The sequence below is a fragment of the Mobula birostris genome, chromosome 7 (genome assembly GCF_030028105.1).
Source record: "Mobula birostris isolate sMobBir1 chromosome 7, sMobBir1.hap1, whole genome shotgun sequence".
Taxonomy (NCBI): Eukaryota; Metazoa; Chordata; class Chondrichthyes; order Myliobatiformes; family Myliobatidae; genus Mobula; species Mobula birostris.
Genome location: NC_092376.1, coordinates 160,771,989 through 160,785,241, shown reverse-complemented (window position 1 = coordinate 160,785,241; position 13,253 = coordinate 160,771,989). Strand labels below are relative to the sequence as shown.

Sequence of the window (13,253 nt, the reverse complement as noted above, 5' to 3'; positions counted from 1 at the left end):
CAGCAGATCTGGCAGCATCTGTGGAGAGAGAAGCAATGAACATTTCAGCTCTGGGACTCTTCAACAGAACCGAGAAAGAGAGGAAACAAGTTAGTGTTCTCTGCTTGAAAAGTGGGTGAGAATAAAGCAAATATTTCTGACAGGGAGAGACCAAATGAGTTTATGCCCTGTTAGGAATGACAGTCTTATGATCTGATTATACTTATTTTCAGAAGGCCTTTGACAAGGTGCCACACATGAGGCTACTTAACAAGATAAGAGCCCATGGAATTACGGGAAAGTTACATACGTGGATAGAGCGTTGGCGGATTGGCAGGAAACAGAGAGTGGAAATAAAGGGATCCTATTCTGGTTGGCTGCCGGTTACCAGTGGTGTTCCACAGGGGTCCGTGTTGGGGCCGCTTCTTTTTACATTGTACATCAACGATTTGGATTATGGAATAGATGGCTTTGTGGCTAAGTTTGCTGACGATACGAAGATAGGTGGAGGGGCCGGTAATGCTGAGGAAACGGAGAGTCTGCAGAGGGACTTGGATAGTTTGAAAGAATGGGCAAAGAAGTGGCAAATGAAATACAATGTTGGAAAGTGTATGGTTATGCACTTTGGCAGAAGAAATAAATGGCCAGACTATTATCTAAATTCAAAGTTCTGAGATGCAACGGGACTTGGGAGTCCTCGTACAGGATACCCTTAAGGTTAACCTCCAGGTTGAGTCGGTGGTGAAGAAGGCGAATGCAATGTTAGCATTCATTTCTAGAGGAATAGAGTATAGGAGCAGGGATGTGATGTTGAGGCTCTATAAGGTGCTGGTGAGACCTCACCTGGAGTACTGTGGGCAGTTTTGGTCTCCTTATTTAAGAAAGGATGTGCTGACGTTGGAGAGGGTACAGAGAAGATTCACTAGAATGATTCCGGGAATGAGAGGGTTAACGTATGAGGAACATTTGTCCGCTCTTGGACTGTATTCCTTGGAGTTTAGAAGAATGAGGGGAGACCTCACAGAAACATTTCAAATGTTGAAAGGCATGAACAGAGTGGATGTGGCAAAGTTGTTTCCCATGATGGGGGAGTCTAGTACGAGAGGGCATGACTTAGGGATTGAAGGGTGCCCATTCAGAACAAAATGCAAAGAAATTTTTTTAGCCAGAGGGTGGTGAATCTATGGGATTTGTTGCCATGGGCAGCAGTGGAGGCCAAGTCATTTGGTGTATTTAAGGCAGAGATTGATAGGTATCTGAGTAGCCAGGGCAACAAAGGTTATGGTGAGAAGGTGGGGGAGTGGGACGAAATGGGAGAATGGATCAGCTCATGATAAAATGGCGGAGCAGACTCGATGGGCCGAATGGCCAACTTCTGCTCCTTTGCCTTATGGCCTTATGGTCTTATGTGATATGTTGTGAGGAGCAATGCTGTGGAACATGTCCAGCTCACCATACGAAACAAATGGAAAGTGCTAAAATAATGTTGGGTAGGAAAAACAAAGAAGGAGTTACCTTAAACTGGCGAATTTGATGTAAATCTGGAAGGCCACAGTGCCGCAAGATAAGATATGAGGTGGTGTTCCTCAAACGTACATTGGATCGGTCTGGCTCAGGAAGGCTCAGACAGAGATGTCACATTGGGACGGTGAATAAAGTTAGCACTCCTGAGGCAGTGCCTCCCAGCCAGGAGGACCCACAAAGTCTCTACAGCTTACAGGCTCCCCTGAAGTAACCACCTGTGAAGGAACTCTCAGCTTTCCTACTAAGGAGTACTGGAGTTGGTATGTTGAGAGTGACAGGGAGATCATGGAGCTAATTCATGGGTATGTCACCAATAGCATGCCCGGCACCGTGCCCACAAAACTGAAGCTATATTCCAAGTTTTGGCACCAGAGAGACTAACAGGATATGAAAAGAATAGGAAAGATATATATATATGACATCTACTGTATACTGTATAGCTAATATGTTTGCACAATACTGTACTTGTCAACGTGGAGTGGAGAGCACATTTGTAAATCTGGCGGAAACAAAGGATGTAGGGAATATCGAGGGCGGAGTGTCGTGAGAGGGGTGTGGGACAGGTGGCAGAGAATGAGTGCTGGGGGGTGGGATCGGGAGAGGGGTTGGCACAGGTGTAGACACACCTGGCCCTGAGGCCCAAGGCATATTTGATTCCAAACAATTGATCAGTACAGAATGTCTCTCGAATACTTCCCGCTCCGTCCCCTCTCCCTTCCCCCTTCCCACTCTCAGTCCAAAATGGAGACCAACGTTCCCTATAAGCTGTGCCCGTGTGTGCGGGTGCACGTCTTTTTCTACTAGTGCGCAAAGGAATTTAAACCGCACACAAAAGGTTGTCACCCTCTACCTTGTTTTGCATGTTAACTATTGCACACAATCACATTTCCTTTTCCAGTTTCTGATGCAGATGGTGTTGACAACATGGAGGTTGTGATGATTTGTCTGCAGATTTTAGAATTGGCTTATTTATGCTGTTTTTATTGATTCACTATGTTGAATTCCAAAGAAGTAAAGGGCGTGAAGTGCAAAAGAACTGCTCGTTCATTTAAAGTGGAATGGCTTAATGAGACAGTAGAAATTGCTACACCAAAAGCTCATGAGGTCAGGAATGTGCAGCTATGAGAAATATTCATGTACAATGTAGAAACTGGTGTTACCTGTGTGTACTATTGCTGTTGTAAAAGTTGCTGGAGAATTTGCAAGTGGGAAGAAGAGGATTGATATGTGGAAATTCAACTTTTTAAAGTCATTTCACAAACAAATCACATGTGGACAGTGTGCAAAAGCCCTGGCAAAAAAAATCCTTCATTACCTGCTATAGGCTTGCTAGATTGTTTTGTGAGAGTGCAGATGAATGAGAGCAAAAATGATGAAATCCAGAGGAGATCAAAGTTCTTATTGACAGTGTTTGCTAGCTGTTAAAATAAGTACCTCTATTTATAAAATTCAGTGTGCACATGTTGTTGTCACTGGGCAAAAAATTGTACAGCTCAAGATTTTTGCGTGCACTGGTCATTACAAATTAGAGGGAACACTAATGGAGACCCATATTAGAATCAGGTTTATCATCACTCACATATGTCATGAATTTATTTTTTTTATGTGGCAGCAGTACAGTGCAGTACATAAAATTTGTACAGTACAGTGCAAAAGTATTACGCACCCTAGCTATATTTCCCACTCAGGATCGATAACTAAGTTAATATATATATGTGTGTGTGTGTGTGTGTGTGTGTGTGTGTGTGTGTCTGACTTTTGCACAGCACTGTATTCAAAATCATGAGGCCATACATTAAGATTACACACGATTCCTGCTTAAATGGCAAAAGGAAGAGATAATTACCGATTCACCATCCTATCTTTATGCTTCAACATCAGAGAACTAATAAGATCAGTGTTGAAGCAAGTCTTACCTTTATTCCAAGGCACTGTTTAAGCAGGGTTCCAAATACTTATTTCCATTTCTGGCCTCTGGCTGGCTGCATCACTGCCTGGAATGGAAACTGTACCTCCCTTAAACATAGGATTCTGCAGAGAGTGGTGCGGACAGCCCAGCGCATCTGTAGTTGTGAACTTTCCATGATTCAGGACATTTACAAAGGCAGGTGTGTAAAAGGGCCCGTAGGATCATTGGGGACCTGAGTCACCCCAACCATAACCTATTCCAGCTGCTACCATCCGGGAAACAGTACCACAGCATAAAAGCCAGGACCAGCTTCTTCCACCAGAAGCTGTCCTGGTGGAAGAAGCCAGGACAGCTTCTTCCACCAGGCCATCAGACTGATTAACTCACGCTGATTTGGGTGTATTTATTATTGACTATTCTATTTATTATAAATTATTATCAATTACTATGAGTGCACATTGCATATTTAGATGTAGATGTAAAGATTTTTACTCCTCGTATGTGAAGGATGTAAGAAATAAAGTCAATTCAATTCAGTTAAAGAGTTTAGAGGTTAGAAATAGCAAAACCTAAAAGTTGTAAAGGTGATTTCTTGAAATACCACAGTTTCCATAAGTAACTGAAGCATTGAAACATTTGAACAACAATTTGAACAACTTTCTGCAGAGGCACTGTTGAGAGCATTCTGACTGGTCCTCCACTGTCTGGTATGGAGGGACTAAAGTACAGGATTAAAAATTAGTTGTAGAGGCTTGTAAGCTCAGCCAGCTCCATCATGGACAGTAGCCTAACCACCATCAAGGATGTCTTCAAAAAGCATTTCCCTCAAGAGGCACCATCGATCATTACGGACCCTCACCATTCAGGACATGCCCACTTCTCATTCCTACCATCACAGAGGAGGTGCAGAAGCCAAAAGACATACACACAGTAATTTAGAAACAGCTTCTTCCCTTTTGCCATCAGACATCTGAATGAACCATCTACACAACCTCACTTTCTGCTCCCTTTTGCACGACTTATTTAACTTTGATATATTTTTCATTGTAATTGATAGTAATTTTTTTTTGTCTTGCATTGTTCTGCTGCCACAAAACAACACATTTCATGACGTACTGTATATCAGTGATAATAAACCTGATACTAATTCTGGTTTTTGATAGTCAGTTGTCTCTTGAAGTGATTTATGGTTGGTAAAGCATGACCAGATTTTCAGTGGGTGATAGGAATCTACCAGCCAACCATCAGTATAAATCATGCCACTTTAACATGTTTCATGATATTTTATGACTGTCTTTTATGCACATAATGTCCCTAGTAACATCCAAGATATCTTTACCAACAAACAATCTGCTGGAGGGGAAAAAGGAATTGATGATGCTGTGGGTCAAAACCCTGCATCAGGACTCTTGTTTCTCCATGACATCTTTGCTCAGTTAACCTAGTGCACATCATTACATTTAAAAAAAGTTTCATGACCTATTGTAAACCCAGAGAAAAATGTGCGTGCTTAGGTCTCAAGGTTATTTCTTAGGTGGTTCTACAGGATTGTGGATAACTTGCTACCACTCCAGTTCTGTGGGTTCTGAGATGGTTAATGAGGTCCTTTGTGTGATCTGCAGTGGCTGATACAGGTGGGGCAGGTGGTGCTAAACGGGGTTGCTGAGAATTGTTTGGAATGTTGCCTGCTCTGTCCAGTATTTTCACACGGCTTCTGTGTGCTCACATTGTAGCAGCTCAGTTGCTTTGTGGCTTTCCTGATGCCTGGATATTTTGAATAGCTACAAGTGAGGAATCAGTAAGGATTATCCACTTTTTTTTCCCCAGGAAGCACTGAGAATGCTCTTGGAGTATTTATTTTGTCCTTCTAGAATGTATTTGCATTGACTGACAGAATTATCAAGACATCCAGGACTGTGCAAAAGTCTTAGGCACGTATATATACAGGGTTCCTAAGACTTTTGCACAGTCCTGCATTTGTTAACATGGAGCAGGAAGCAATCTTATAAATCGGGTGGCAGCAAAGGATGTTGGGAACGGCGAGGGTGAAGCGCCACAGGAGAGTGTGGGACAGGTGGCAGAAAAGGAATGCCAGGGAGGGGGGCTGGCACAGGTGCAGACACACCCAGCCCTGAGACACCAGGTGAGGTTATCTGATTCCAAGCAATTACTTTATTGATCATTACAGAATATCTGCCTGGTGCTTTCCACTCCCTCCCCTCTCCTCTCCCCTTTTCCCAACTATGATTCATCTCTCCCTGCCCCATTCTCACTCTCTGTCCACAATAGAGACCGATTACAGAATCAGGTTTATCTCACTCACATAGTCATGGAATTTGTTTTATTTGTGTGGCAACAGTACAATGCAGTACATAAAATTTCTACAGTGCCGTGCAAAAGTCTTAGGCACCCAAGCTATATATATATATGTGCCTAAGCCTTCTGCACAGTACTGTATTGTTTGGAAGTGGACTCGGCCCATCAAATCTACACTGACCATCAAGCATCTCGTTTTATACTAATCCTACCCTAATCCATTTATCTTCCTCACGTTCCCATCCTCCAATTCTCACCCCCCCCAGATTCTACTACTCACCTATGTACTAGGGGCTAGTTAGAGTGACTCATAAACCCACAGAGTTGTGCTGCGGCTTGGAAAATAGAACACTCAGAACAAACCATCATGGTCGCAGGGAGAACTTACAGACCCCACACAAACAGCACCAAAGGTCAGGATTGAACTCAAATTGGAGGAGCTGTGAGATAACAGCTTAACTACTTGTGCCACTACTGACGTACAGAGGGGTTGGGGGCGCCCAGATCCACTGTTCACTGAAGCTGGCCATGCAAGTGAATAAGGAGGTAAGGAAGCCATATAGATTGCTGCTTTCATTAGGAGCACTGCTGAGTATATAAGGGTAAAGAAGTCATTTTGCAGTTGTTTTAAATTTTAGTCAGACTGCACTTGGAGCACTGTGCACAGTTCTGATTGCTCCATTATAGGAAGGATGTGGACATTGTGGAAAAGTTGCAGATGTTTACCAGAATGCTGCCAGGATTAGAGTGTATAAGCTCTAAAGACAGGTTTAACAGACAGCTTGCTCTCCTTAGAGTATTGGAGGCTGAGCTGATATCTGATACGGGCTTTTAAAATTACGAATCAGAATCAAGTTTAATATCACTGGCATGTCATGAAATTTGTTGTTTTTGCGGCAACAGTACATTGCAATACATAATAAAAAATGTAAAACCCTATAAATATGTATGAGTGTATATGTATACATATACAGTATGCTAATTATATATGCTAAATATAAGTAGTGCAAAAAGAGAGCAGAAGAAAAGAAAGCAAAAGTAAGGTGGTGTTCATGGATTCATTGTCCATTCAGAAATCTGATGGTGGAGGGGAAGGAGCTGTGCCTAGAGGATTGAGTATGTGTCTTCAGGTTCCTGTATGTCCTCCTTGATGGTAGCAATGAGAAGAGTGCATGTACTGGGCGATAGAGGTCCTTAATAACAGATGCTGCCTCTCTGAGGCATCACCTTTTGAAGATGTCCTTGCTGCTGGGGAGGTGAGTGCCCATGATGGAGTGGCTGAGTTTGCAAATTTCTGTAACTTGTCCCCTCCATGCCAGATGGTGATGTAATCAATTAGGATGCTTTCCGCTGTAGAAGTTGTGAGAGTTTTTGGTTGCATACCAAGTCTACGCAGATTCCTAACGTAACTTAGCCACCATCGTGCCTTCTTGTATTTGCATCAATATGTTAAGCCCAGGATAGATCTTCGGAGATGTTGACACACAGGAACTTGAAATTGCTCACCCTTTTCATTGCTGATCCCTCAATGAGGACTGGCATGTGTTCCCTTGTCTTCCCCTTCCTGAAGTACACAATCAATGTGTTTGTCTTTCAGATGGTTGAGTGCAAGGTTGTTGCTGGAACATCACTCAACCAGCTAATCTATTTCACTCCTCTTTGCCTCCTTGTCACCATCCGAAATTCTTCCATCAATAGTTGTGTCATTGGCAAATTTATAGATGGTGTTTGAGCTGTGCCTAGCCGTGAGCTGTGCTATGTTTCTTTGAGAAGCACAGATAGGGTAGAGTAATCAGAAGCCGTTCTCCAGTGTTGAAGTATCAAATACAAGATAACATGGTTTTAGGATTGCGGCTGGGAGGGGTGCAGTTGGGTGGAAGTGTAATGGTGATTTGAGGAGCAAGTCCTTTTCTGCAGAGAAGCGTAGGTGCCAGGTGTAGTCGTGGGATCAGGCAGTTTGGTTGAGTTTAACGGGCTTTTAAATTGACACATGACTATGAAGGGATTGGAGTGATATGGCTAATAAACGGGAGGAGGGCATTTAGTATAATTCAGCATCAAAATTGGCACAACATCATGAGCCAAATAATCTGTTTTGTGCTGTATGTCTGATGTGTGCAGTTACTGTTTCAGGTCCAAAACCTCAGGAACTATTTAACACTATTTCTCTTTCCATTAATGCTGTTTGCCCTGCTGGGTGTTTTCAGCTTCCAGTTGACTTGGTGAGGTTCAAAAGCAAATACTTGATATTTATTGCCAGATATTAATAAATTATCTCTTTATAATCAACGTGCATAGTGTAATAATCATTGTCGGTTCCTGGAATTTTTTTCTCCAGTTAGATATGTTGATTTAAAGCTATTTTTGTTCAATATTTCAGGTTACCTAGAGCTGAAGATTTATTCAAACACAGCCATCAGAAAAAGCTTGTTGTGAAGAATGGATGTTAAAGACCGGAGGCACCGCTCCTTGACGCGAGGCCGATGTGTGAAGGAATGCCGCTACACGAGTTCCTCACTGGATAGTGAAGAGTGCAGGGTGCCCACTCAGAAGTCCTACAGCTCAAGTGAGACCCTTAAAGCGTATGATCATGATGCCAGACTGCACTATGGGACTCGTGTCACAGAATTGGTCCACAGGGAGTCAGATGAATTCTCCAGGCAAGGTAAAGGTGACTGACTTTTTGTTTTATATATTGTAATTGAAGGAAAATTAAATATTAGAGAATAGCCAAGTCTTATGCAGCTCTCAAAATTTTTTCATACATCCTTAATTTATCTCTTACCAGACTGAAATTTAATGAGGATCTTCAAGGGCAGCAATCTGAAATGGGTAATACTGATTCTTAGAACTGATTATCAGGAAATGATTCTGCATTATGCAAGTAAAAGTTTGCCGTTAAATATTTTTAAATCTATCTCCAAGGCCAATGTATGATGTTTGAATAATGAGCATTACTTTTAAAGAATGGATTATCTGGGGTAAGAATATAAATGACTTGTGTCTCATATCTCGATCCTTTGTCAGAAATTCGTTGATTTTCTTGCAGTAACCTATCTCACTCAGGAAAAGGTGTCTCTAAATGTTGGAAAAATCTTTTAAACTATAAAGACTTGAGGAAAGATGAGGTGAGACTGCAGATTTATAAAGCTTGTTAGTAGATGTCACATGTACAACCAACGGGTTTCAATGCTCTCCTTTGCCTTTGTGCTGGGTCATTGCTCAGTTGTCTGCATGAGAAACAGCATTCGAACAGACTTACCTGTTTGCCCATTAAGAATGTCCTCAACAGCAAGTTTTATTTTTTTTAAATGCAAGAAAATTGAAAGTGACAGAATTTTCTTTTGCTGAAAGTGCCATTCTAGCATTCCCTAACTCTTTGACGCAAAGACAAAGCTTAAATGATCAACTTTGAATACTGTGTAAATCTTGAGACACCTGAATGACAGTAGTATAGCTTCTTGGAAAACCATTGAAAAATCATAATATCTGCAAGGATGCCGAGAATGATATCTATTTTAATTTCTTTTCATTTCTTCCTTAAACAACCACTCAAGCTGATCATGCTTGAAATCCGGTGAATTTAATTTTATTCCCTGTACCAGAGTTCTGTCACTTAGGTTCCAGATTTTTCTGAAACATTTTGTTATCAAAAACCAGTTGCTAGATTTTTAGCGGAATTGCTGAGATAATGGTAAGTATTTTAATGGTACACCTAATGCTGCATTAAGAGCAAGCTCTCAAAGTGGTCTGGAAACAACATGAGAGCAGTTCACAAGCTGTTTGAGCAAACTGCTCTCGTTCCCATTAGGCTCCACTGCCTTCCTTAGCAAAAAAAAATGAAGAAAGCCATTGGAAGGCTGATTGGAAGCAAAGCATCAATTATTAAAATTCTATTAAGGACAAGAAAATAATGGCAAGTCTGTGTTTGCAGTTCCATTGGCAGAGAGAACAGGTGTGGTTGCAGAAATTCAGCTTGTAATGGGATAAATCATCATTCTGTAGGATTTTCTGTAGGAACTCTTCCCAAATGGTGCAGGAAAACTGAGTTAAAAAATGCAAAATATATTTTCAAGATATACAGTATTTTGTTTCCATGAAGGGCAGGCTCAGACATCAAAATTATTTGAATACCAGAAGAAACAGAGAGATTTTTATATTTTATATAATTTCAGATGGATAAATCTGTGTTTTAAATAGCTTTATCCAGCTGTGTTCCTGGGAGATCTGTATCATACTTCCAGTAAGAAACAGTTGCTAGATGCTAAACATGTGATTGTTTCAAGTAATTAGACTCAGTGATTATTTTCAACAGGAAGTGTACATTCACTGGCCATTTCATAAGGTACCTCTTGTACTTAATGAAGTTTCCACTGAGTGTACGTTCATGGTCTTCTGCTGCTGTAGCTTGATACATAGTGCTTTCAGAGATACTCTTCTGCACACCACCTTTGCAATATGTGGTTATTTGTGTTACTGTCACCTTCTTGTCAGCTTGAACCAGTCTGACCATATTCCACTGACTTCTATTATTAACAAGGCATTTTTCCTACAGAACTACTAATCACTGAATGACTTTTGCTTCTTGCACCATTCTCTGTAAATTCTGGAGACTGTTATGCGTGGAAGTCCCAGTATATCAGCAACTTCTGAGATTCTCAAAGCACACCGTCTGGTACCAACAAACATTCCATGGTCAAAGTCACTTAATCACATTTCTTCCCCATTTAGATTAGATTCGATTATGAGGATACTCAGTCCTCGTTTATTGTCATTTGGAAATGCATGAATTAAAAAATGATACAGCGTTCCTCCAGAATGATATCACAAGAAAACACAGGACAAACCAAGACTAAAACTAACAAAACCACATAATTATAACATAGTTACAACAGTGTAAAGCAATACCATAATTTGATAAAGAGCAGACCATGGGCATGGTAAAAAAAAATAGTCTCAAAGTCCCAATAGCCTCATCATCTCACGCAGACGGTAGGAGGGAGAAACTCTCCTTGCCATGAACCTCCAAGCGCCGCAAACTTGCCGATGCAGCACCATTGGAAGCACCCAACCGCAGCGGACTCTGAGTCCGTCCGAAAACTTCAAGCCTCCGACCAGCCCCTCCGACACAGCCTCTCCGAGCACCATCCTCTGCCGAGTGCTTCAACCCTGCCCCGGCCGCCGAGCAACAAGCAAAGCCAAGGACTCGCGGCCTTCCCCTCCGGAGATTCCGGACCACACAGTACCAGCAGCAGTGAAGCAGGCATTTCAGAAGTTTCACCAGATGTTCCTCCGTGCTCTCACGTCCATCTCCATCAAATCAAGATTGTGCACAGCACCCTACTTGACAAGTAGCAGACATCACCACCGGAGTGGCCGCTGCGAGCTGCATCGCGCCACCATCTTCTCCTCCCTCCAGGGAGGTTTGGTCTGAACAACAACTGAACCTCTTGACCACGTCTGCGTGCTTTTATGCATTGAGTTGTTGCCTCATGATTCCTGATTAGATATTTGTATTAATAAACAGGTGTACCGGTGTACGGCTGTACCTCGTAAAGTGGCCACTCAAAGGGATATGTTTGTTCTTTCAGTGTCATTCACAAAACCAATCAAGTCAAAAAGAAAATATCTTTCCACTCATCTGGAATGCTGAATACATGGAGAAAACTGTAGAGGAAGTGCCAATATCCAAACGTTAACCACCCAACCTCATAACATATAATGAGTGGTTAACTAGGACTGACATTCCATTTCAAATCAATGGTTATAAGGTGAATGTTATCTCAAGGCATAAATCATTTCTTGCTGTCGAGCTTTAGTTCTGGCAAAAGACGGATAAATTATAATTCTATTACCCACTTGAAGGCAGTATCCTGACTTTTATTTAAAAACACTGTTGTTTATATATCCGCTGTTATAAAGATACATGTCTTGAAAGGATAGACTCATTACTTTTGCCCTGCTTTTCAATTATTGTACAGTTTAAGCATCTTGATGCAATTAATTTCCTAGAGATTTCATATACTTAGAAAAATGCTTTCAATCGTGCCTCCAGAAAAAGAAATATTTTTTATAAAGACCCGAAACTTGATTCCCTCCACATATTCCAGTTACCACTTTGGTGCCCAGAAGGGACTGAATGTCAACTTTGTTAGTTTTACTTGCTTGTTTATGTTAACATTTCAGCACAAGCAATCTGATTTTTATTATGATGATCAATGTATAATTGCTTGTGGGTGTTCATAGCTTACAGTTTTGCTCTGGATCTGGGAAGCAGCAACATGGGAAAGCCTCATTACAACCTTGTGTTTGAGAGGCATCTTAAATAAAATATGAGGACATATCAAGTTATAAAAGATAAGTTGCAGGGTAGTGAGAAATAGATTCATGAGTCACTGTGGTTTCCTGCAGCTTGTTTAATTGCCTTAGGGGCTTGGAGAGAAATTTCCCCAGAGTTTTTTTTTCTTAAATTGGCCACCTTTTTTGCCTCACCCTGGAGAATGCGGTGCCAGAAGGTTGCTGGGAGATGTTGATGGTATATGTAGCCACATTGCATCTGGATAAGGAAGGGTTTACGGATTGAACAGTCTTTGCTGTCCTTTGAGTACCTTCATATAAATTGTCATAAAGGGCACCATTTTTAAAATACTTTGCCCACGACAGCTTAATTTTCCTACTTTTCCTACTTTTTTAATAATGAACTATATATTTTCTTCCACTATTCTTCATTCTCTTTTGACAGAGATCATTTCTCCACTGAAAGCTCGTGCAGAGTCCTCACTTGCAGCTTTGCACCGACAGCCATTAGGAAACAGAAGATCAAATCACAGGCTGAGCAATTTATTGTTATTTGTCCCCCCCCTTTCCTGCCCACAAGAAAACATATAGCTATCACCATCTGTTTTTGTCCAATAACAAGGTTGAGATTGGGGACCTGCTGTGTGAGAAGTAATGGGAACACCTGATGCTTTGTGCTGGCCTCCTTTAAAAGCATATTTTAAAAATCTACTCTCCTTCCTGCTTAAAATATTTTCTCCTGCAATGCATCATTAATTAACATTAGGGGTATGGCTGTTATTTACATATCACAGTGTGATCTCTTTTAAGCAATTTGTTTTTCCTATTTCCAAAAGAAGTTTGATGCCCAATATCCAGTATATCTTCTACTTGCAACATTCCCATTTCATTTGTTGTGCTATGACCCTGTCTGCCTCCTTTTCCCTCTTCTTAATCTTCATTTATAAATAGCAAATTGAACAGAGTTTCTTGTGATTTTGTGAAATTATGTGCACAGTGACTTGTTATTCTATTGGCACTGAACTTCATTTCTACACTTCACAATCCGAGTGTCTGCTTTTCCTTTCCAGCTGTTGCTGATATCTCACAATATCCTTTTGTTTCATACAAGCCCCCTATTTTCAGCACACAAGTTTAACACTCAAGGAAATGTAACATTTGTTGCTGCACAGTTTAACGACTTGACCAAACTCTTTCAAAGGCATTGAACTCTGAACACAACTGTATG

General features: G+C 41.2%; 1 protein-coding gene across 1 annotated transcript in view; it reads left to right on the top strand.

Moving 5' to 3' along the window:
• The first annotated feature begins 8,167 nt into the window (after positions 1 to 8,167).
• The window catches only part of LOC140200982 (teneurin-2-like), an 80,808-nt gene continuing 75,722 nt past the window's right edge, over positions 8,168 to 13,253 (top strand). The window contains exon 1 of the mRNA XM_072264620.1: positions 8,168 to 8,393. Coding sequence (XP_072120721.1) covers positions 8,168 to 8,393 — 226 coding nt within the window. The remainder of the gene's footprint in view (positions 8,394 to 13,253) is intronic.